The sequence below is a fragment of the Peromyscus leucopus genome, chromosome 5 (genome assembly GCF_004664715.2).
Source record: "Peromyscus leucopus breed LL Stock chromosome 5, UCI_PerLeu_2.1, whole genome shotgun sequence".
Lineage (NCBI taxonomy): Eukaryota > Metazoa > Chordata > Mammalia > Rodentia > Cricetidae > Peromyscus > Peromyscus leucopus.
This window is the reverse complement of record NC_051067.1, coordinates 26116633-26139537: the sequence shown is the minus strand read 5'-3', so window position 1 is coordinate 26139537 and position 22905 is coordinate 26116633. Positions and strand designations below refer to the sequence as shown.

Genomic DNA, 22905 nt, shown 5'->3' with positions numbered 1-22905 from the left:
CTGCCTCGAAACGCCCCCCCCCCAAAAAAAAATTATTCAAATGTTCCGTTAGCCATTAGCTCTAAAGCTGTTATTTTTGTTTGTTTGTTTAGAGACAGGGTTTCTCCGTGTGGCCCTGGATGTCCTGGAACTAGCTAGGCAGACCAGCCTGGCTTGGAACTCAAGAGATCTGCCTGCCTCTGCCTCCAGAGTCCTGGGATTAAAGGCGTGCGCCACCACCCCAACCCCACGACTTAGGATAGGTAGTAAGGGTCTGCGAGAGGGCTAAACAGGGAAAAGCGCTGATGACCTGAGCTCGGTTCCTGGAGCCCAAGGTGGAAGGCGCCAAGACTCTTGTTCTCTGAACTTCACACATGTGCTGTTGTATACACACGCGCGCGCGAGCGGTCGTACATAACATTTAAACATTAAGGGGGGAAAAAAAAGACAGTGACAGATGTCACGAGAGTTCCTGTCAAACGCAAAACTCTGACTTTAGGATTTCAATGGACTAACACCAACTTAAAAACAAAAACACACACTTGTTTCATTTGCATCTCAAAACAACGCACCAACGTGTCTAGGGCGCAAAACTGTGCTCACTTCCATGATCCATGGAGCTTCTCTTCCATGATCCATGGAGCTTCTCTGACCCCGGCTAAAGACTCCGCGTTTCCTTCTGCACACCGGCTCCGCGGGAGCGAGAACGCCTTCCAACCGTCCCCACCGAGGGCTGTCTCCAACTGGCTGTGTCGCAGGGAGCTCGAACGTCCCAGTGTGACGTCCTCTGGGCCTCTCTGTTGTCCGGAGGAAGGAGGTCAACGGACGCAAGTCTTCAAGAGCAGCCTGACTTTCTGAGGCGGGAAACACCATGTTGGCGCAAGAATGAAAGGCTGGGGAAGAACGGACCCCGCACGTCCGGTCCTACAATCAACGCCACACACCCCCCACATCGCACCGCGGATTGGCCTTCCCCGGCCACCGTAACGCACATGCGCCGGGAGGGCACTACGGCATGGAGCGGAACTTCTCGTGACGCACTTCCGGCACTGAACCTCCGGTCTGTCTGTGTGGTGTTTGCAGAAATCGTGTATCCGGATACCCCGCGGCGCATGCTTGCTGCTTTGCGCCTGGCGATTGCCGAGCGATTCGTGTGAGGCGGGAGTCGCGGAGACGCGGTTGGGTTCGCCGGGTGAAAAGCCGTCTCTTCCGCCCCGCTTGTCATGGACTGCAGTCGGGATAGGATGGTCGCGGTGGTCCCCGGGCAGTTCGACGACGCGGACTCCTCTGACAGGTAGGCTGCTGGAGACCCCACACGGACTGCTCAGATCCTGCCAGCTCCGCATTCCTGACGCCTGGCTGGTTTGGGCTGTGGTTTCTCCAAGGTCTGTCCTTATAGCTGGGCAGGTCGTGAAAGCTACCTGTCAAGGGAGTCTGGGTTCCCAGAGTAATCAGCAGAGAAGCAGAGTTGGGGATAGTTGAGAAACACAGGCCTTCACCACCCCCCCCCCCCATACAGGGTTCCACATAACACTCAGCAGATCTTTGTCTTCCACTGGAGATATAGTGATGAACAAGATAAATCAAGTCTCCACTGTCTATTTGGAAAGGAGGGCAGAAGCAGATAGTGTAAATGGGATGCAATGAGCAGGAAAGAGCCAGATTTAGTAACTCAGGAGGACGCTTGCCTGCCACAGACAGGGCTCTGATTCTGTTTCCAATACTAAACCCACAAGAAGTTCAGATTAAATCGCTAGAAGAAGCAGAGGAGAAACAACGTGTGTGACCGAGTGGACAAGTGAAGGCTCTATAGTTGATTCATCTTGGCTGTAAAAACAAAAGCAAGAGGCCAGAGCCTAGAACACAGTGGAGAGAACTGAGGCAGAAGGGAGACCAGCCACATAGACCCTTACAATAGACCCTTACAAGTGGTTGAGAGTAGTTAAGGTATTGTTCAGGTCTTTTTTTTTTTTTTTTTTTTTTTTTTTTTTTGGTTTTTTGAGACAGGGTTTCTCTGTGTAGCTTTGCACCTTTCCTGGAACTCACTTGGTAGCTCAGGCTGGCCTCAAACTCACAGAGATCCGCCTGGCTCTGCCTCCCGAGTGCTGGGATTAAAGGTGTGCGCCACCACCGCCCGGCCCTGTTCAGGTCTTATAAGGCCAGAGGAAGGCGTTTAGCAGGTTCAGGGAGTTGTTTGATTTATGAATAAAGGAACTGGTCAGTCACATAGATGTTCTTGGAGAGTAAGAGTGGAACAGAGAACCAATTAAAACAAACGAAAACCAGGTTCAAACACGATGGCTCCTAGAGCTGTGATTATAGAATGATATTGAGGTAGCAATGTCAAGGTTTTGAGGTTAAATTGGATGTAAGGTCTGATGAAAGCAGTGATGGAAAAGTTCCCATTAAAAAGGCGGCGGCGGCGCAGCACGCCTTTGATCCCAACACCTTTAATCCCTGCACCTTTAATCCCAGCACCTTTAATCCCAGTACCTTTAATCCCAGCACCTTTAATCCCAGCACCTTTAATCCCAGCACCTTTAATCCCAGCACCTTTAATCCCAGCACCTTTAATCCCAGCACCTTTAATCCCAGCACCTTTAATCCCAGCACCTTTAATCCTAGCACCTTTAATCCCAGCACTTGGGAGGCAGAGGCTGGCGGGTCTCTGTGAGTTTGAAGCCAGCCTGGTCTACAGAGCAAGTCTTCCTGCAACTGACTCTCCTCTGAGTTTTTAAGGTGTGACTGTCTGACTCCCTGTCCTTCGCTGAGCCCCTCGGCCTCCGATCCCTGTGCTATCTACACATACTCCCTTTTTATATATGCCTAGGATTTATGGTTGTGTTCTGTGAACTTCTTTGCCTGCCGGGCAGACCTTTTGTCTGTCATATCTGGAAGAAGCAGCGGTTCGTGCTTAAGTACAACGCTGGGGATTGTATTGTCTAGCTACTTCCTTGAGGCAAATCTTGACATGGTCAAGAGGAAAATGACAACTACATCTAGAGGAGCAACAACCCAGTTACTGGCTGGCTGCTTACTGGAAGCCACAGGCCAGGGACAACAGTAGGAAGTGTCTTCAGTGCCAAAATAAAATGTTATGAGAGAAACTGAGTCTAGCATTCCATGGCCAGTGGATGGTAAGACATATACCCCCCAACTCTGAGACACACACACACACACACACACACACACACACACACACACACAGGCCACAGTCTCAGTGCAGGCGATGTGGCAGTTTTTAGGTACTTGATGAGTCAAAGTGGGGAGGTATGATCTAATCCTTGAATAGCACCCATTAAGCAACAGCCGACTGTGACAGCCCCTGTCATGGTGGTACCCAGAAGTTCTCCTTGGTGTTAGCTGGCTGCCGACCCTAGTACTTCAGCGGGGCTTCTGTGTCCCCTGAGTGAATGCCCAGCTTCTCTGGGAATTGGCTGTGGTCAGCTTCCCTATGCTGCCAGTGGTTTTCAGATGTCATGATGTTGCTAACACTCCCGTCATTAAATTTACACTTATTTAAGCTTTCTCATTTGTATGAATCATCTTCACTAAACAATCCAGTAAACCTTCCAGTGGTAATCCTCACCTGAGACTTAAACTTACATTTAGACACGTGAGGTATCTAGAAGAGACCCATCAGAAATGGCTGGCATGTTCCTGGGATACTTGGAGACAGTGTGACAAAGATTATTGACAAATGTGTGGTGTGGGCTACAGCAGAAGGGTGGAACAATTCCCCAGAGGACATAAGAGTGGACGCCAGGACCATCCTGGGTCATAAAGGGACAGGAAAGGGAACTGTAGGAGCTGGCACTTGCCAGCAGGAGGGTGGCGGCTAACTTCCTGGCGGTACCTCTTTGAATAAAGAATGCTTCTGTCTTTGAGGGAACTAGAGCCCCAGTCAACAGCCCCAGCGTCCTGAGCATGAGCTGCGCAGAACATCTGCTAGAATGTGTTTTGTTTGGGATGCACTAAGTTTATGAAAATGGAACCTGGCACCGGGTGTGGTGGTGCACTCCTTGATTCCAGCACTCTGGAGGCAGAGGCAGACGGATCTCCGAGTTGGAGGTCAGCCTGGTCTACAGAGTGAGTTCCAGGACAGCTGGGACTACACAGAGAAACCATGTATCAAAAAACAAAAACAACAACAATAACAAAAAGTGAGGGGAAAGATGGAGCAGGTTGGGAAATGTAAGGGAATTTTTAGGATTGTATGTATGTGTATGGTTTTTCCCTTAGAGGGTGTATAAACATGCCAGAACACTCTTATGTCTAGTGAAAGCGTAGAAGTGAAGTCAATTCAAGCAAAGGACGACATCCTACTTAAAAACCTTCCGGATGATGTGACAGAGGTGAGGGGCGAAGGTGAGATCGATGAGGAAGACAGCTATGATTACGACAGTGATTGGTACTGGGATGATGGAACTGGAAAACTCACCAAGGGCTGTACCCAGAATGGAGGCAGTAACCCTCAGGTACGGAGTCATTCTGTAAATGTGCTTGTGTGTGTGTGTGTGTGTGTGTGTGTGTGTGTGTGTGTGTGTGTGTATGGCAGATGTTAGGTATCTTCCTCATTAGTTCTCCACTTTATCTTTTCTTTGTGTGTGTGGGGGGGAGGGGGTTGGCGGCTCCTCCACTGAATCACTGGTGAGACCGGGTAATTTCAGCATGGATTGTGTTCTGATGTATATAGACTTAATGTTAGTTGTTACTTTGGGTTGCTGATGATTACAGCAATTAAATTGTTAGATTGTAGGTACAGTGCATTGTTGGAACACTTTGCCTGCCATGCATCCCAGCATGACAAAAATCAAATCAATTAGTCAAACATGTATATGATAGAAAACGTGTTTGATTTTTATTTATTGTGGTGCTAGGAATCAAACCAAGGGCAAGTATTGTGTTACTGATCTATATTCCAAGGCCAAAAGTTATTTTAAAGGTTAAAGGGGCTGAAGAGATGGCTTAGTGGTTTAGAGCATTTGAGGCTCTTGCAAAGGACCTGGGTTCAATTCCCAGCACCTAGATGGCAACTCACAACCATCTATAACTCCAGTTCTAGGGGGTCCAATGCCCTCTTCTGGCCTCTGTGGGCACCAGACACCATGCGATGCATAAACATACACGCAGAGCACCAATATAAGTGTTGAGCCTCAGGCTGTCTTTCCCCTTTTCCTTTCTTGAGTGTCAGGCTTAAAATAAGATTGCTAGAGCCGGGCGGCGGCGCACGCCTTTAATCCCAGCACTTGGGAGGCAGAGGCAGGCGGATCTCTGTGAGTTTGAGGTCAGCCTGGGCTGCCAAGTGAGTTCCAGGAAAGGTGCAAAGCTACACAGAGAAACCCTGTCTCGAAAAACCAAAAAAAAAAAATAATAATAATATTGCTAGAATGAATTTAATGTTAGCTTTAGCTCTTCATTAAACACTTTGAAGGTAAATGAATATTCTCAAGTATCAAATCTAGAAACTAATTAAATAAAAAACAAATATAACCTTATTATTCATAATAACAAAAAATACATTGAAGAGAATAACATGGGACCTCTGTTCTAGTCAGTAACCTTAACTTTTTCTTAGAAATGCCTCTTTTTAATTTTATTTTTTATAATGTATATCTGTATACCATGTGCATGCAGTTGATGAAATGCCCGAAGAGAGCAGAAAAAGGTTTTGGATCCCCTAGAACGGACAGTTGTGAGCTGCCACGTGGGTGCTGGGAATCAAACCCGTTCTGGAAGAGCAGTCAGAGCTCTTAACTGCTGAGTCGTCTCTCCAGCTATAAACACCTTAAAAAAAAAGTCTTAGAAAATGTGTTTCTCTTTTATGCTCCCGTGTGTAATGGTGTCAAGTCATAACTAACTGAACTGGGGCGGGGGAGACGGGTCAGCAGGTAAAGGCACTCGGCATCAAGCATGACAACCTGAGCTGTTCTGGGACCCCCAGGGTGGAAGGAGAAACTCAGCAATTAAAATTTGTCCTCTCACCTCCATATGTGTGGTGCCCCTCCCCGCAAAATATAAAAAAAAATAACTAAGGGAAGAAAGAACGTAATGCGAACCTTAGGCTTGAATTTACAACTAATCCTGTTTTAAACTAATTTCTTACAGGCAAATCGACAGACTTCTAACTACAATTCAGCCAAAATGTCTACTCCAATTGAAAAGTCCTTGAGAAAATTTGAAAATAAAATCAATCTAAGTAAGTTTTTTAAAGATACATTGCCTAGCCTGGGTGGTAGTGGTTCACATCTTTAATCCCAGCACTCTGGAGGCAGAGGCAGGCGGATCTCTGAATTCGAGGCCAGCCTGGGCTATAGAGCAAGTTCTAGGACAGCCAGGGTTACACAGAGAAACCCTGTCTTAAAAAAAACAAGCAAACACAAAATATGGCCTAACTGGGCTGTGAAGAGATACTTCCAAATGCTGAAATGTTAGGCATTTTTGTTGGCTCAAGATGTACATGTATTCGACTCAATATTGTGGTAATATGAAGTTTCAGATACTCATTCCGATTCTTACCTGTTCTACATTGGATTTTAAATTAAAATAGCCTAAAAATGCTGTTTTGTTTGGTTAGACTCTATATTGGTGTTAATGGTTTAGTTGAAAGCCAGCCCTATTTGAACTATACTGCTTTAAAAATGCAAGGCCATCATTTTTTCCTTGCACTATCTTGATTCTTTAAACCTACCCTGTGTCTTTCATGTACACTGTCCATAAATATCAGATTAATGTATGTAAGTGTTTCACGGTCATCATGATGTACATGTAACTTAAGAAACTGAAGTTTGCAGAGTTATACTTTGAATTCAGACACTTGTGTTATCTATATTGTGCAAAATAGTAAGTATCTGAGATTTAATATGTAGATCCAATGTTTTTGAGTATTGTCTTTATCTAGAGTTTAGAATTCTGGCTCAAAAATCACACCTATAGTGCTATAAATGCATACTATGAAGACAATATCTTAACTTGTTGCTTGCCTCATAAGTAAAATATATTTTAATTCTATCAAGAAAATATAGGCCAGGCGGTGGTGTCGCATGCCTTTAATCCCAGCACTTAAGAGGCAGAGCCAGGTGGATCTCTATGAGTTTGAGGCCAGCCTGGTCTACAGAGCGAGATCCAGGACAGGCACCAAAACTACACAGAGAAACTCTGTCTTGAACCTCCCCCTCCCCAAAAATATATATGTAGAAGGAGGAAGAGAGGGGGAAGTACCCTGTTCAGAGACTATTAGTGTCTTTTTGCCTCTTGTATTGTTTACATTGTGAGTTTTTGTTCTTTTAGATAAACTGAATGTTACTGATTCTGTCATAAACAAAGTCACCGTAAAAACTAGACAAAAAGAAGCAGACTCGTAAGTAATGTTTTCATTATAAGCATGGTTGGTGGAGACTAATTTGTTGAGTAGCATAATTGTTCTCCAAAGGATCTTGATGTGCTTTCATTTATTAGCGTAGAGTGTGCTTTTGTATACTTTTGTAAATCTAAATATTAAATCAGTCTTAAGTAGTAAAAGTACAATCTTGTGAAGTCCATAAATGTGTTTTCATAAAGATAAGTGTTTGTAGATTCCAGTTTAGACTAAGACCTGGCTGACTTCTCTCATGTGCTAATAACTGGGATGATCATTACAGTATAGAAAATAACATTAATTCAATAGCAGTGTTAAAACTGAACATGAAAATCAGTTTTCCTCTGGTTTATTGCTGTGTCCACAGAGATAATTACTTTCTAAGTGACACCTTAGTCACTTGGTATTTCAATGACCTGTCTGTCTGCCTCCTTGTATTTGAACCCTTGTTAGTTTAGGATAGTGTGTTGGATTGAGTTATCTAGTATATGAGCTGAAGCAAATCAAGTGTCCGTCCGCATTAAAGAGTTAACGAACAGTATGACCACACTGAGTATTTCCCTTGTCACTGTACTCCAGGTGCTCTTGTATGTACTGCCTCAAGAATGTAGAAAGACTTCCTCTTACACACACATTCTTATTCCCTCTCCTCTTCTTCTCTCTCTTTCTCTACTCCCCCATCTCCCTCCTTCCTCCCTCCACTCTCCCTGTCTCCCTTTTCTCTGTATGCATATGTGAAATGTATTATATTACATACATAACATTATATACACACACATATATATTTGTGTGTATGTGCGTGCATGTATGTGCGTGGCTGTGGGCTCATATTTGAGTGCATGTGACTGAGGATAATAATGAATGAGGTCCAACAGGAAATGATAAACCTACTTAAAACATGAGATCTGTTGTTTTTGTTGTTTCTTGATTACATGGTTCTCGAGTGTGAGCTTTGTAGATGACATGTCCTCTAGAAATACCAAAAGGGGTCCTGGGAGATGGTGGAGAGAAGGGACAGTAAAAGTGCTTGTCACACAAGCTTACAACCAGAGTTTGATCCCTGATGGTGGAAAGAGGAGCCAACTCCCAAACTTGTCTTCTGATCATCATATGCAGAGTGGCTTGCTCTTATCTACGTTTCATTCACACACAAGAATAATAAATGGAAAAAATAACTTTAAAATGAAATTACAGAAGATTGGACATGTCTGCTAAGGAAATTTGACTTGCATGCTCAGAGAAATGGAGTTTTACTGAGTAAATATCAAATTAGGATGAAAAATTCTTACGAAAAATTGCTTAAGAATTGTCACAGAGTCGTTTACATTTAGAAGTCTCATTCTGGCTCCTCACTGAGTTTTGACTCTCTTTGTTTTTGCTTAGGTATCGAGTTAAAGATAAGGCCGACAGAGCAACCGTAGAACAGGTATGCTTGATGCGTGCTGCGTGGTCTTGTCTGGAACTATCATTCCCTTGTCCTCTGCATTGTGCCTTGCTTTTAGCTTCCTTGCTTGGTGCTAATCTCACCTAAAACTACTCCTGAGTAAAGTTCAGTGAGTGGCACTTTGCTGTATAATAGGACCACTTAGGTAAGGTAGAACCATGGTCTGGCCGTAACTCTTGAAGCTACGATCAGTGCTTCCCCTTCTCAGGTGGGGAAGGCAGAGACTAGCAGACTAGGGTCTTTGCCATTAAATAGGTTGAATATGTGCCGTGAAATAGGTTGAGTAGCTGCCATGTGTCTGGGGCATGTATAGATGAGGGGAAAAGGAAAAAAGAGCAATACCTTCAGATTATGGAGACCTCTTTCTTACATGTGCTTTATTCTTTGCAGGGGGTGGGGTGCTAGTCCCTAATTTCTTGTGTGTGTGTGTGTGTGTGTGTGTGTGTGAGAGAGAGAGAGAGAGAGAGAGAGAGAGAGAGAGAGAGAGAGAGAGAGAGAGAGAGAGAGAGAGAGGGAGAGGGAGAGGGAGAAAGAGAAAGAGAGAAAGAAAGAAAGAAAGATTCTCTTTGTAGTCCTTGCTGGCTGAAACTTGCTGTTTAGACCAGGCTGGCCTCAACCTCACAGAGATATGCCTGCCTCTTGCCTCTTGAGTGCTGAGATTAAAGGTGTATGTCACCTGATCTAGGAATTTTTTTTTTTTTTTTTTTTTTTTTTGGTTTTTTGAGACAGGGTTTCTCTGTGTAGCTTTGCGCCTTTCCTGGGACTCACTTGATAGCCCAGGCTGGCCTCAAACTCACAGAGATCCGCCTGGCTCTGCCTCCCGAGTGCTGGGATTAAAGGCGTGCGCCGCCGCCGCTGCTGCTGCCGCTGCCGCCGCCGCCACCCGGCCCACCTGATCTAGATTTTTGATGTGAAGAAAATGATTTTAAAAAAAGGTTTGGGCCGGGCGGCGTTGGTGGTGCACGCCTTTAATTCCAGCACTCAGGAGGCAGAGCCAGGTGGATCTCTGTGAGTTCGAGGCCAGCCTGGGCTACCAAGTGAGTCCCAGGAAAGGCGCAAAGCTACACAGAGAAACCCTGTCTCGAAAAACCAAAAAAAAAAAAAAAAAAAGGTTTGGATTATTATTATTGCTGCCTGTGGGGCGTTTACCCACCACCCCCACAGTTCCCCAGACTTTTCTTGAGTACAATCAGCAGGAAATATTAGATAGAAGGATTTATTGCGGAGAATATCACGGAGATAAACAGATAGAAAATAAAGGATAGCCTCGAGAGGGCCTGGAACCTATTCCAACGGGCCCCGACTGTCTCTGGCCCAGGGTTTTTATAGAGACGCCAAGGGGGTGGAGCGAAAGACCTCCTCCCCCAGCACAGCCAAGTGCAGACCATCTCAGACACCTGCACTCAGGCCCGTGGTCCTGATCATCCTCTATTCGGACCTGCTGGGTAAAGCCACGAGGAACCCGAGAACGGGCTCCCACAGCTGCCTACCTGTGCTCTCCTCTACCTATATGTAAATGTACTATTCCACATTTTGAAATAGCAGCTTCTTGACTTAAGATTTAAGCACCCCTCTGCCCTGTACCCCCAAGGAAGTAGAAGCTAACCTGCAGTCTAGTTTGTGGAATTGATGAATCACTGGACAGAAAAGATCTTATTTATAATGTTAACTTATTATTGTATGCTAGTTTGTTTGTTCACTTGCTACAAACTAGAGTCACCTGGGAAAAGGGAACCTCCAGTGAGGGATTGCCTCCATCAGGTTGGCTTTGTAGGCAAGTCTGTGTGCCAGCCCACTGTGGGTGATTGCTCCCCCGCCCCCCAAGTTGGGCGATCTTTGGAAAGCAAGCCAGTCAGCAGCTTTCCCCCATGGTTTCTGCCTCAGTTCCTACATCGAGCTCTTGCCCTGACTTTCCTCAGCGGTGAACTGTTGTCTGGAAGTGTAAGATGAGATAAACCTTTTCCTCCCCAAGTTGTTTTGGTCATGGTGTTTATCACAGCAACAGAAACCAAACTAGAATTTGTGTATGTGCATGATGGAGGAGGCAGCTCCTGTGCAGTGGTGTCTATGTGGAGGTCATAGGTCAACCTCATGGGGTTGGTTCCAACCATCCACCTTTATATGGGTGGGTTCTGTGTGGCAAGCACTTTCATTCACTGAACCATCTTGATCACCCTGGGTATGTACTTTGTTGTTCTCTAATTTATTTGTCTGATTTGTTTTCATGATTGTACTTAAAAACAACAACAAAACCAAACATTTTTTTTCAGGTTTTGGATCCCAGGACAAGGATGATTTTATTCAAGATGTTGGATAAAGGAGACATAGCAGAGATCCATGGCTGTATCAGTACTGGAAAAGAAGTGAGCTTTTAGATCCATGAGCCTGTGAAAGACAGCTCATTCACACCATCACAATTAGCAACTCATTCTGTGGGAGTTAATTAGATGTAAGAAAATTACCATTAGAGATACATGTGTGAAACCAATTACACTTAAATTGGACTTTTCTGTATACAGTATGCCTCATGTAACAATAGGCTACATTTAGAGGAATGAGTCGTTAAGCAGTTTTGTGTAGTAGAAAAACTGTCTATGATATCACTATAGGTAATACAATTTTATGGAACCATTCTGATATATGGGGCCCGTCAATGACCAGAACATAACAGGGTGGGTGGCACATGAATGCCACCTGGAGGTATATTAATTGTGATACAATGTTTCATATTTTAATTCACACCTTTAAGAGATGGCAGTGATACAGATGTTGTTTCAGCTTACTTTTGAGTTTAGAATCAACTGGAAAACTGACATAAGTTACTTAACACATGCTTCATTTCCTTTGATTTTGGTTAAAATAGGCTAATGTATACTATGCTAGCACAGCCAGTGGAGAGAGCAGAGCAATCAAAATATACAAAACTTCTATTTTGGTGTTCAAAGATCGTGATAAGTACGTAACCGGGGAATTTAGGTGAGTCCAGATTCTTGAATTCCTTTTTCCTCGAGTGCTAAAATAGTATAATGTAGAGACTAAAGGAACACATGTTTTCTTACTCTAGATTTCGTCGTGGCTACTGTAAAGGGAACCCTAGAAAAATGGTGAAGACATGGGCAGAAAAGGAAATGAGGAATTTATCCAGGTGACTTGGGGGTGTGTCGGGTGGGGGTGGTGCACACCCTTAACTGTGTCTGTCTGTGTGTCTGTGCCGTGCCCTTTCCACAGAGTGGGAGGCCTTGGACCATGGAGCTCTATTACATACGCTTGACCAACTGAAGAGTCTGATGCCATGTGAAAACATGGGGAATTTGTTTGAGGAAGATAAGGCTTTTACAGGAGTTTAGACAGTAGTAAGTGACATGGCGATGATAATGCTGTCATTTAAAGAAATTACAGGGCTTTTAGATAAATTTTGTCAGGTCCTAAACTCTTTGCTAATTACTTGCTTTTCTTAGTCCAGTTTGGGACACATTCATGAAGTCATTTTGCCGTAACTACTGTAAAGAAAGGACATTTACCTAGTTTTCTCAGTTTGTGGAGTTTTCTTTCCCCTTTCCAGTGTCTTTTAACTTTTTATGTGATATCCGTAAGTATAGTTTGCTATTAAGCCAGTACCATTTGGTTTGGAAGTCCTTTGAAATCTTCCTGTAGCCAGCTAACCACTAGGTCTGTGTACAGTGATTTTATTTTTGGATTAGTAAATTCAAAAGATAATTGTCGACTTAGCTGCTATGTCTCATCAATTCTAAGATGTACTTTTTTATTTTTCACAGTTTAACACCTCTAGAAGTGGATTTGGTACCACAAGTTATGGGATTTGATAGTTTATCAGAGTTTTGATGTTCTTGGTGGCACATACTAGTGCCACTTAAAACCACTGGTTTAGGAAAAGCGATATAGTTGAGAGGACTTGGTACTGTTTCCTAACAGCAGCATTCATAATTTGTTTATATGTCTTTTGACTTCCAGTTGTCCTTTTATCTACATCACAGGCTAAGTACAGCAAACATACCATGTCCAAAACCAATCCGGCTAAAAAGTCATGTTCTTCTCATGGGCTTCATTGGCAAAGACGACATGTAAGTATATGGAAGGTCAAAAGATTTCATGGTGAAACTGTATCTTAAGTCCAGTGAGCTCTGTACTAGTAAGTTTTCTCATAGTTCCTTTCGTGAGTGTTTCCTACTGTGTTAGTGCATAACTGTTATGGTTTACCATTGTGAAGTTTCATGGGGCTTCAGAATAACAAAGTTAACCTTGTTTTTGAGGAATGTTTAATTTCCTAAAGCTCTGGAAAGTACCTGTAATTGTCAGCATTTTGGAGTGGCATCCATTATCCCATAGTCAGTTCACATGACAAATGACAGAAGAGAGGTGCATGTAACTGTAGAATGAGGTGAGAAAACTTGATAATTTTTATCATTGTTCTTATTTATTCAAGGCCCGCACCACTTTTGAAAAATGTCCAGTTGTCAGAATCGAAGGCACGGGAGTTGTACCTGCAGGTCATTCAGTACATGAGGAAAATGTATCAGGATGCTCGACTTGTCCATGCAGATCTCAGTGAATTCAACATGCTGTGAGTGATTTGTTTCCTAGAAAATGCCCTTTTATTATTGTAACAATAGTCATACTGTTTTCTGTTGGCTTCCCCATGGTAGGAAGTAAGATGTGGTCACTGCCTTCAGTGACCTTAGTCACAGAATAGACCACTGTGAAGGACTAAGGTTGTAGCTTAGTTGGTAGAACAAGTGCCTCGTATGTGTATGTGAGCCTGTGGATTCCAGTCTCAGCCCCACATGGTGTCGGGACGGGTGCATTTTTAGCTGACTTAATGAGCTTTGAAATTTTCTCAGTTTTTATCTTTTTATTAGTCAAGATAGCCCTTTTTTATCTGCTGTAGTCATTTATGAATTACTTAAGGTGAATATTTTTTTTCTTTTAAGCCAGATAGAGGCATACCTGGAATCTCAGCACTTAGGAAGCTGAGGCAAGATTAAGAATTTGAGGCTAGCCTGTGCTACATAGAGAGACCCTATTCAAAACAAAAAACAGGAATAGATTTTTATTTATTTATTTATTTATTTTTGGTTTGGCTTTTTTTGGACACAGAGTCTCTCTACATAGCTTGACTGTATTTTGTAGATCAGGCTGGCCTCAAACTCAAAGAGATCCACTTGCCTTGCCTCACGAGTGCTGGGATTAAAGGCGAATACCACTACACCCAAGCTGAAAATGTGTAGCCCAGGCTGGCCTTGAATTCTGGCCTGATCCTCCCACCTTTGTCACCTTCAGCAAATCCTGCTGGTGTGTGCCACCACAACCAGCTTCAGAATAGTTGGGAAAAAAAACAACAAACAAGAATCTAGTAGTAACTTCTAACCTCTGTTCATTGTCCACAAGGTACCATGGTGGAGATGTGTACATCATTGATGTTTCTCAGTCTGTGGAGCATGATCACCCACATGCACTGGAATTCTTGAGAAAAGACTGTGCTAATGTCAATGGTGAGTAGAAAGTGGCATTTCCTGACAGCGTGCGTCTGTGCCTGCATGCATAGAATGAGGTCTTGTCACTTGAGTGGGAATGTAGTCTGGCATTAGAACACTATGTTTGCCTCTCACCGGAAGACCTTGCATTTGATCACCAGCACCAATAAACAAGTCTCGTTTAATTGTCCAGTACAGAACCACTTAAACCATTGGCTGGAGATGGTGCATTTTTCCTTCCTTTTCTGTTTCCTAGTTGGAGTAGTAACGTCCCCTTGTGGAGCTGTCATTAATGGCTTTCCTTTGACAGATTTCTTTTTCAAACGTGCTGTTGCTGTGATGACCGTTCGGGAGCTCTTCGAGTTTGTCACAGATCCTTCCATCACCCCTGAGAACATGGATGCTTATCTCGAAAAGGTAAGATGGGCTGAGGAGAGGAATAAGTATGACCTGCCTTGTGTGCACATCTGGGGGACTTGAGTTGCCTAGTGTAATTATTCATTTCCATAGCCGCTTAGCACTTCTCATTCCACGGTGAAATTAGAGACAGCAAAGATGTCAGGAAAGCCAGCTTTCTTGAGACCTTACTCAACTGGCAAGATTACAGAATGTCAACTTCCATGAATGTTTAGTAAGAAAACTGCCAGGGCATGTGGCAAAATATGCATGCCATTAAGTGCTAAGCATTAAATGCATTTCGGGTACTGTGAAAATCATTAGTTTTCTATCTGTAGAACTTTTTTTTAAAATCATCAAAGACTGAAACTGTGCTTACTAAATCCCCCCCCCCCCTTCCTGGAAACCACCATTCTGGTGTCATTGAGCTGCTCTTGGTGCTGCTAATTAGTAAAATCACACACTGTTTTTCTTTTTTTTCCTTTAGTTTAAAGTTTTTCGTTTTTTATTTTCATGTATATATGTGTGTTTCTGGGACTGTGTGCTATGTGTGCAGATGCCCAAGGAGGCCAGAAGAAGTATCTTGGATCCCTTGGAGTTAGACCTGCCGGTGGTTATGAAGCCACCTGAATTGAGTGCTGGGAACCAATCTCGGGTCCTCTGGAAGAGATGCAAGCACTCTTAACTATTGAGCCATCCCTCAGCTCCTTGTTTGACCTTTGTGGCTTATTTTGCTCGTCGTGTTCAGTGCTCATCTGTGTTCTAGCGTGTGACAGGATTTCCTTCCTTGTTTAAGGGTAATAGTCCATTTGTATGGACCATACTTTGTCTATGGTCCCATCAGTCAGGGGACATTCGGGCTCTCTTCCACATGATTCGGTTATCATGACGAATCCGGTGAGAGCATATATGAGCATATAAATGTCTCTTCAAGTTTGGGGCCTGTTGACTGTACTGTTTTCCAGTTCTGCTGACACGGCAGGACTTGCCGTTTTTTCTCTGTATCCTGGCCCGCACTGATTACCCTCTCACCGGGGAGCCGTCCTAATGGGTGTAAGGTGGCATCTTGGTATGAGTGTGCTGAGTGTTCCTCTGATAATGATTGACACTAAACACCTTCTCATGTTTCTCCTGGAGAAACGCCTGCCTAGACCGTTTGAGGCAGGCCATTTGTCCTGGTGTGAACCTGGCTGCTCACTTTTCGTCCTGAGCGGCGCTGTTCTCCTGCCTGTGCATTGCCTTTTTCCCTCTTGTTGAGTGCACCCTTTGGCCCCCGAACAGACGTTTTATATCTTGATATAGTCCATTTATCTCTTGTTACTCTAGTCACTTCTGAGTCAGGTAAGGGTTTTCCTATTTCCCCTTCCCCTGGAATGCCTTTCCATCTTGGCCTTTGTTCATCCTGCTCTGCCTGGTGAAATTTAAAACCCAGGTCAGAAACCTGTCTCAAGAGAAAATTCAGGAGAAATACTGTTTTCAGGGGTATTGTTTTCTCTTAAAAATTCTTTTTTGAGTCGGTATTTCCTGTATCCCAGGCTGCCTCAAACTATGTAGCTAAGGATGAATTTGAATGTGTGATTCTCCTGCCTCTGTCTGCTGAGCTCTGAGATTTTAAGTGTGCACCTCTACACCAGTTTCTACAGTGCTGGGATCAAACCAAGGGCTTGATGCATGCTGTGCTGGCTTTCTTAACTGAGCACATCTCCAGCCCCTTTATTTGGTTGGTTGGTGTTGTAGGATATTATTTCAAGGTGTGTTACTTTTGTTTATGCTCTGGAACCGTTTATGTTTAATGACACATAGATGTGTTTGATTAAATAAAATTCACCTGCAGTCAAGAGTCTGCATCAGCAACTGACAGGAAGTGGTAGGGAGGAGCCAGGTGAGAAAGGGTTTATAAAAGAGGGCCGAGGAGACACATTGGGGCTTTTTGGAGGACACGATCAAAGAGAGGAGGTGAGCTACTTGTCCAGCCTCTCTGAAGAGCAGAATTCCACTTTAACCTTTGAATCTTGAGTTCTTTAGAGGGACAGAGGTCTAGTTAATTCCCTTCATAGCTTTGCAAGAGTCAGAACCGGAGGGAACGGAACTCCCTCTGGCTTCAGCCCTTGCGGCCTGGCCACTGCTGGCAGCAACAGAGTTGCGGTTGCTGATTCAGACAGCTGTGACTTAAAAGGCAGCAACCATTTAAAAAGACAGCAGGTGGGCTTGGTCTCTTTTTGGGGTGTTTGTTTCTTTGGGCTAGGTCTTATCTGTAGCCCAGGCTGACCCGACCTTATGCTCTTCCTGCTGCTGCCTGCTCAGTGCGGGTGTGTGTGTGTGTGTGTGTGGGGGGGGTCCTAGCTGTGCACCGCCGTGTTTGGTAGGTTATGAACCGTTGAGGGACAGACATTTTATTTGTGGGTTGTCAGTACCTGACTATGTACTAGGCAACTAACTACCTGTTGTCTTAGTTAGGGTTTCTATTGCTGTGGAGAGACACCATGAGTTGGGTCTGAGTGTGAGTGTGATGCCGGTGCTGGGATGTGGAGCTTTGGATAGCCCAGGCCAGTGTTCCACCACTGAGCTGCACCCCAGTGTTGATCTGGAAGAAGGGGACTAAAGGTACCTTGAGACTAGAAGGATTTATTGTTTCTTTTTAAATGACTGGCAAGTCTTTGGTAGAGAGCCAACCTATATTGTAGATGCTCGTTCTAGGTACTTTGAGAAGTGTGAAGACATGACACCTATTAAGATAAAAAAAATTCATTACAGAATAAAAACTATCTTTTCTAGGGTGAATGTAAAGGAAACTAACTTTTTGATTTCTCTCAAAGGCCATGGAAATAGCATCCCAAAGGACCAAGGAAGAAAAGACGAGTCAGGATCATGTGGATGAAGAGGTGGGGGTGATTATGTATTCACAGCCGTGGGGGGTACTTGTGTGTGGGGTTTGCTGTGGGACTGTGGGGTGTTCTGGCGTGTTTGAGACAGGGTCTTTTCATATAAATCAGGCTGTTCTAAATCTTGATATGTAGTATAAATAACCCAGCCTCAAAGTCACACTCATTCTGCTTCAGCTGCCTGATTGCTAGAGTAACAGGTGTGTGCCACCATTCCCAACTAATTCTGGTGTTACAGGGTTTTTCCTGGTTTTGTTTTTGTTGGTAAAGCATGAACTTGATTTTATAGATACATGGCATATAATTTACATTCAATTATATTGTTACTCAGCAGCCTCTTTGCCTAATTTTTAGGTAGTTTTGAAAGAGCTTGTGGGGTGTGTGAATCAAGAAGGAAAAGACTTAATTTTCAAGTATGAATTTTTAAATGACCTACGTACTGATTCTATAATTATAACAGACTTTAAATATTGACATTTTGTTAAAAAATAAAATCAAACTAGTCCTAAGAAGTCAAGACATTTTTATTAAGGTCCACAGTAAGCTTATTATTACTATATTTTTTATTATTGTAGTTTATTCTGATCAGAAGTTTTGTAGCAGATGGGTGGTAATGTCCTACATGGTAAGAATATATGTATGTGTTCAATTGCTTACAGGCAGGCAATCCTTGCTAACTATAACTCCATCCTGCCCTTCCTCTCGGAAAATGTTTTTTGAAATTGAAAATGTACGAGAGGAGCGTTATTCTACGGATCATCTGGAATAGACTCTTTTCTTCCTTAAATCAGTTATAAAATTTTATTTTTATCTTATCAAATTGTTTTTAGCTTACCACATAGCAGAGACAGTACCAGTGGGTATACAAGTTGACTGAAAGTCCGTGTTAGAAATGCTAATACAGATTTCTGCATGATTAATAGAGCTGAGGCTACTGAAGGGATGGAGGGGAATAGGAATAATAGTTTAATTTTGCTTTCTTCTGTTAGGTGTTCAAACAAGCATACATTCCCAGAACCTTGAATGAAGTGAAAAATTATGAGAGAGATGTGGATATAATGATGAGGTTGAAGGAAGAAGACATGGCTTTGAATACTCAACAAGATAATGTGAGTAGCTTGGTTTGTCTACAGAGCCAGTCCTAACAAAAGAGACTGTCCTGAGCTCAATCCTGGCTTGGTGCCAGTGAGATGGTCAACCCCTTTGTATAAACATGCTTCCATACATGGTGGCTGTAAAGGGAATACTCCTGGATTTAAGGGGCGGGGAGTGATGCATTTGCATGCGTTCAGAGAACTATAATTCGTTAAAAAAACAAAAAAAAAAACAAAAAAAAAAAACAAAAAAAAAACAGATTCACAAAGAAGTCTAGGATAAAAATAGTTGTAGTAGATTGATAAGCTATGCTTCATTTCCACACACATTTGAAGAAATGTTTAAAATATGTCATTTTTAGTCATGTGTGTATGTGTGGGGGTGGTATGTGCACATGAGTGAATTTGGGTGTCCTTGGAAGCCAGAGGTGTTAAGTTGCCCTGGAGCTGGAGTTAAGAGGGGATTGTAAGCCTCCCGCATAGGTCCTCGGCAAGAACAGAACAAGTTCTTAGCCACTGTGCATCTCCAGTCCCCTTGGAATAGTTGTTTGTTAATGGACCAGAAAGTAAACAAACCCTTGAGGCTTTGCAGCCATGTAGAAAAACTTAGGTGTTTATGTAAGTTTTTAGAAAGATAGAAGAAACGGCCTCCAGATTTTCATGCATGAACAACAAAAGCATTTATAAAAATTCTTGCTATGTGTGTTAGATATGTGCGTGAGAGCGTGTGTGTGTGTGTGTGTGTGTGTGTGTGTGTGTGTGTGAGAGAGAGAGAGAGAGAGAGAGAGCACGCGTGCCGTGGTGCCTGTAGGAGGGGGCCAGTGGACAGGAGTCCCTGTCTCCACCTTTGTTTGGCTTCGGAGGATTGTAGTCAGGGTGTCATGGCAAGTGCCTTTATCTACTGAGCTAGCTCTCTGGTCTAACACACTTTAACAACAACAAAAAAAGATTTATTAGTTATATGTCTGTGTGATCGCATGTACACATTTGTGTATGTGCCCCCAGGCCAGAAAAAGTTGTTGGGCCCTTGGAGCTTTCTGAGTCATCAAATATCAGTGCTGGGATCCTAACTCTGGCCCTCGTGATTGAGCAGCATGTACTCTTTATCACTGAGCTGTCTTTCCAGCCCCTTGAAGCACTTTCAGTCATAACTACAACTTTTGCTATGTGGGTCTACTGATGAGAGCAGAATAGGATTGTTTGTGGACTGGGTAACATTGAAAAAAGTGCAGAGTTAGTATTTGCTGTCACGTGGTGGGTTACAAGCTCATCTGAACACTATCAGGCTTTGATTGGGCTGGGCCTGGACATGCATACCTGCCACATAACAGTGCAAGCTCCTTTCTGTGTTACTATGTGATAGATTTTGAGTACATTCTCAGAATCACAGTGTTTAGTTCAGTGTTCAGTGGTGTAGTATGTACATATCATTGTTAATTTTTATATTTGTCTTTCTCCTTTTTGTTACAAGATTCTATACCAGACTGTCACGGGATTGAAAAAAGATTTGTCAGGCGTCCAGAAGGTATGGAGAACACGTGTTACTATTGCTTTATATATGACACATTTATTATGTGTGTGTACTCATAAGTGTGCCATAGCACATGTGTGGTGGGTTACCAGAGGACAACTTTGGGGAGTTGACTCTCTACACCTCCTAGGTCTTTGGGATCCAACTTAGATTGTCAGTCTGCCTGATGAGCCATCTTGCCAGCCTGTGGATGTAAAACTTAATGTAAAGTAGTATTAGAATTAAATTTGGAAATGAACCTATTTTTTTCTGTCCCTGAATTCAGTTAAAAGTGCAATATTTGTCTTTAATTCTGATCTGCATTGGTCTGGGGTATTACTGGTAGCCATTCCCTGTTTTTGGTAGTTTTACAATCAGTTTTGAAACATGTCAGGGCTGGAGAGATGGTTCAGTGGTTAAGAGCTCTTGCTGCTCTTCCAGAAGACCTAGTTCAGCTACCATCACTCACCCACTTACCTGTAAGACAAGAAAATGGGAAGTTCAAGGTCAGCCTGGACTATGTAATGAGATTCTGTTTCAAAAAAGAAAAAAAAGTTGAGTAAATGTGGTAAATTTCAGGGAAAATGAAACTTTCTCTTGGTTGACTGTTCATTTCATAGAAAAAGTTGTGAAGTCACTGAAGTAGGTCTTTATTATTGTTGTTGTTATCATCATCATCACCATTATTATTATTATTTGCCTCTGTATTTCACATCCTTTCCAAATCCCATCCCAACCATTTGGCTTGCTAAAAGTAACTGCAGACTTACATTGTTGTTTTAGGTCACCTATATAACCCTAGTAATCAGGCATGTGCCCAGCCTTTGGCAATGGACCACATGTGTGCCAGGCTAGCTGTGAATATAGCCCCACACATTTGTAGATGACAGCATCATGTTGTAGTGTCAAAATATTGAACACCTGTGCTAGTTCCCTTATTTGCATATGTTCTTGAGTCCTACTGGTATCAATGGATTCTGTCCATCTTTCTCTGTTGATTCTGCTATTTTGATGTTTCAGTACATGACTTTAACATGTATCTGGCATGCTGATATAAAATGGTGGCATTGACATGTTGACTAACAAATAGATAAGTAATTGGCTTCAAGTAACATGGTTCTGTAATAACTTCAAGGTCCCTGCACTCCTAGAAAGTGAAGTTAAGGAAAAGACTTGTTTTGATTCAGAAGATGCTGAAAGTTCCGAGTGCTCTGACACAGACTCTGAAGAGCAGGGAGAGAATGCCCAGTGCAAAAGACACACTGCTGACCCTGACGTTGATAAAAAGGTTAGCCAAGGTCTTTATTCCTCTTGAGTGTGGGAGCTCTGGAGCATCGATAATGCCTCTTTTGTTCTTGTTTGGCTTTTTTTTTTTTTTTTTGAAACAGGGTTTCTCTGTGTGGCCCAGGGTATCCTGGAACTCACTCTGTAGACCAGGCTGGCCTGGAACTCACAGAGATCCACCTGCCTCTGCCTCCCGAATGTTGGTATTAAAGGCGTGGGTTACCACTGTGGGCATCAATAGTGCCCTTAATTGTAGTTTCCATAACTAAATGTGAACTTTACTTTTGGAGTAAATTAGAGACTTGGCTTCTATTAGGAGCTTCTTCAATATCGCACAGAGAACAGGTTATGTCTGCCTACTAGAAGCAAATATTTGTTTCTTTCTAATCTTTATTTCTCTTAAAATAGGGAGTTTGTAAACATCAAGTAACATACAGGGATAGTGATTTGGACTCTGCAGTTTCAGCAAAGTTCAAGGGTCAGGATGTAGTTCAGTGGTAGATGGGCTGGAGTTGGGGTGGGGGACCAAGAACAGTCTGGACAACAAAGTGAGACCCTCTTGAGGGTTGGAAGAAGGCAGGGGTATTAGGGTGGGGATGCGAAGAAGTGAGACAGAGGGAGCCGCAAAGAAAAGTGGTACCCCACGTTTCACTAACCTGTAATTGTTATTTTTTATACTACATTTACTTTTATCCTGTTAACATAAGAATTTTAATTTAATTCTAATAACAGTTTGAATACTCTGAATGAAATTTGTTGGGGTTGTGTTGTTTGCTTTTTACAGGAAAGAAAAAAGCTGGTCAAGGAAGCCCAGAGAGAGAAGAGGAAAAATAAAATCCCTAAACATGTGAAAAAAAGAAAGGAAAAAACAGCCAAGGCCAAAAAAGGCAAATAGAATGCAGAGCCATGTTGTGGACATCCTCAGCTCCTTTGTGAACCTCAAGTAGAAGTTGTTGCTGTGAGGATGGCTTCCTGACTAAATCTTAGTCTTCTCCATCTCACTGTTGGGGAAGACTGGGTGTGGTCATGGGGCTGCCTTGAAAGCCCAAAGCCCGTAATTCGGGATCCAGTCACTGCCCTGCTTTTAATGGATTTATTAAAGTACTATTTTAATGAAGAACTTGGTACATTTTATTTTTATATATTTTCTCCTACAAATTTTCAGAAGTATCATAAATATTTAAATGTGATGAACATCCACAGTCTTTATAAAATTGATCATAAAGGCACTCCAACAGACTTGAGAATATTTGTTTTCTTTGTACATGCCAAAGACACGTCTGAAATCAACTGATTACCAAGCTGTGGCTTACTGCCTGGAGTTCCACTCGTAAGAGAATTCATCTGGCCATGGTGTTGTAATTCACAGCAACTCTGTTCTTGTGTATTCTCTTGCTTGTTTGTCATGTGATCCCGCTTGTCTTTAGAATGCCTTTCCAGCTAGACCTTTTCAGTTCAGAAGCATTT

At 43.0% G+C, this 22905-nt stretch overlaps 2 protein-coding genes across 6 annotated transcripts in view; one reads left to right on the top strand and one right to left on the bottom strand.

The window, feature by feature from the left end:
* Cage1 (cancer antigen 1) overlaps window positions 1-1026 on the bottom strand; it is a 37965-nt gene extending 36939 nt beyond the window's left edge. For 3 of the 4 annotated variants that reach the window (XM_028856537.2, XM_037205790.1, XM_037205791.1), the window contains exon 1: window positions 583-1026. In XM_028856537.2, the coding sequence (XP_028712370.1) occupies window positions 583-852 (270 nt within the window). In that variant the 5' untranslated portion in view covers window positions 853-1026. Of the gene's footprint in view, window positions 1-551 lie in introns of all 4 variants that reach the window. The other variant, XM_037205792.1, reaches the window with a different exon arrangement.
* Riok1 (RIO kinase 1) lies at window positions 1006-22555 on the top strand. Of its 2 annotated transcripts, none has more exons than XM_028856535.2 (17): window positions 1006-1273; window positions 4259-4457; window positions 6088-6178; window positions 7270-7339; window positions 8720-8762; window positions 11051-11143; window positions 11644-11756; window positions 11845-11925; window positions 12776-12862; window positions 13225-13362; window positions 14187-14290; window positions 14583-14689; window positions 17485-17550; window positions 18540-18659; window positions 20116-20169; window positions 21290-21442; window positions 22223-22555. In XM_028856535.2, exons 1-17 carry the CDS (start codon window positions 1203-1205, stop codon window positions 22331-22333), a joined length of 1701 nt encoding a protein of 566 aa, XP_028712368.1. In that variant the 5' UTR covers window positions 1006-1202; the 3' UTR covers window positions 22334-22555. The 2 variants fall into 2 exon arrangements, with proteins under 2 accessions (XP_028712368.1, XP_028712369.1); XM_028856536.2 differs by having other exon boundaries at window positions 1047-1273; window positions 4222-4457.
* Window positions 22556-22905: the final 350 nt, after the last annotated feature.

What these genes read in the sequence shown, in the direction of transcription:
- Riok1 (XM_028856535.2), top strand. Translation starts at nt 1,203, where the DNA reads ATGGACTGCAGTCGGGATAGGATGGTCGCGGTGGTCCCCGGGCAGTTC. An exon ending in TACGTAACCGGGGAATTTAG is followed by an intron (nt 11,757 to 11,844) that starts GTGAGTCCAGAT and finishes TTCTTACTCTAG; the next exon opens with ATTTCGTCGTGGCTACTGTA. An exon ending in TGAATACTCAACAAGATAAT is followed by an intron (nt 18,660 to 20,115) that starts GTGAGTAGCTTG and finishes TTTTGTTACAAG; the next exon opens with ATTCTATACCAGACTGTCAC.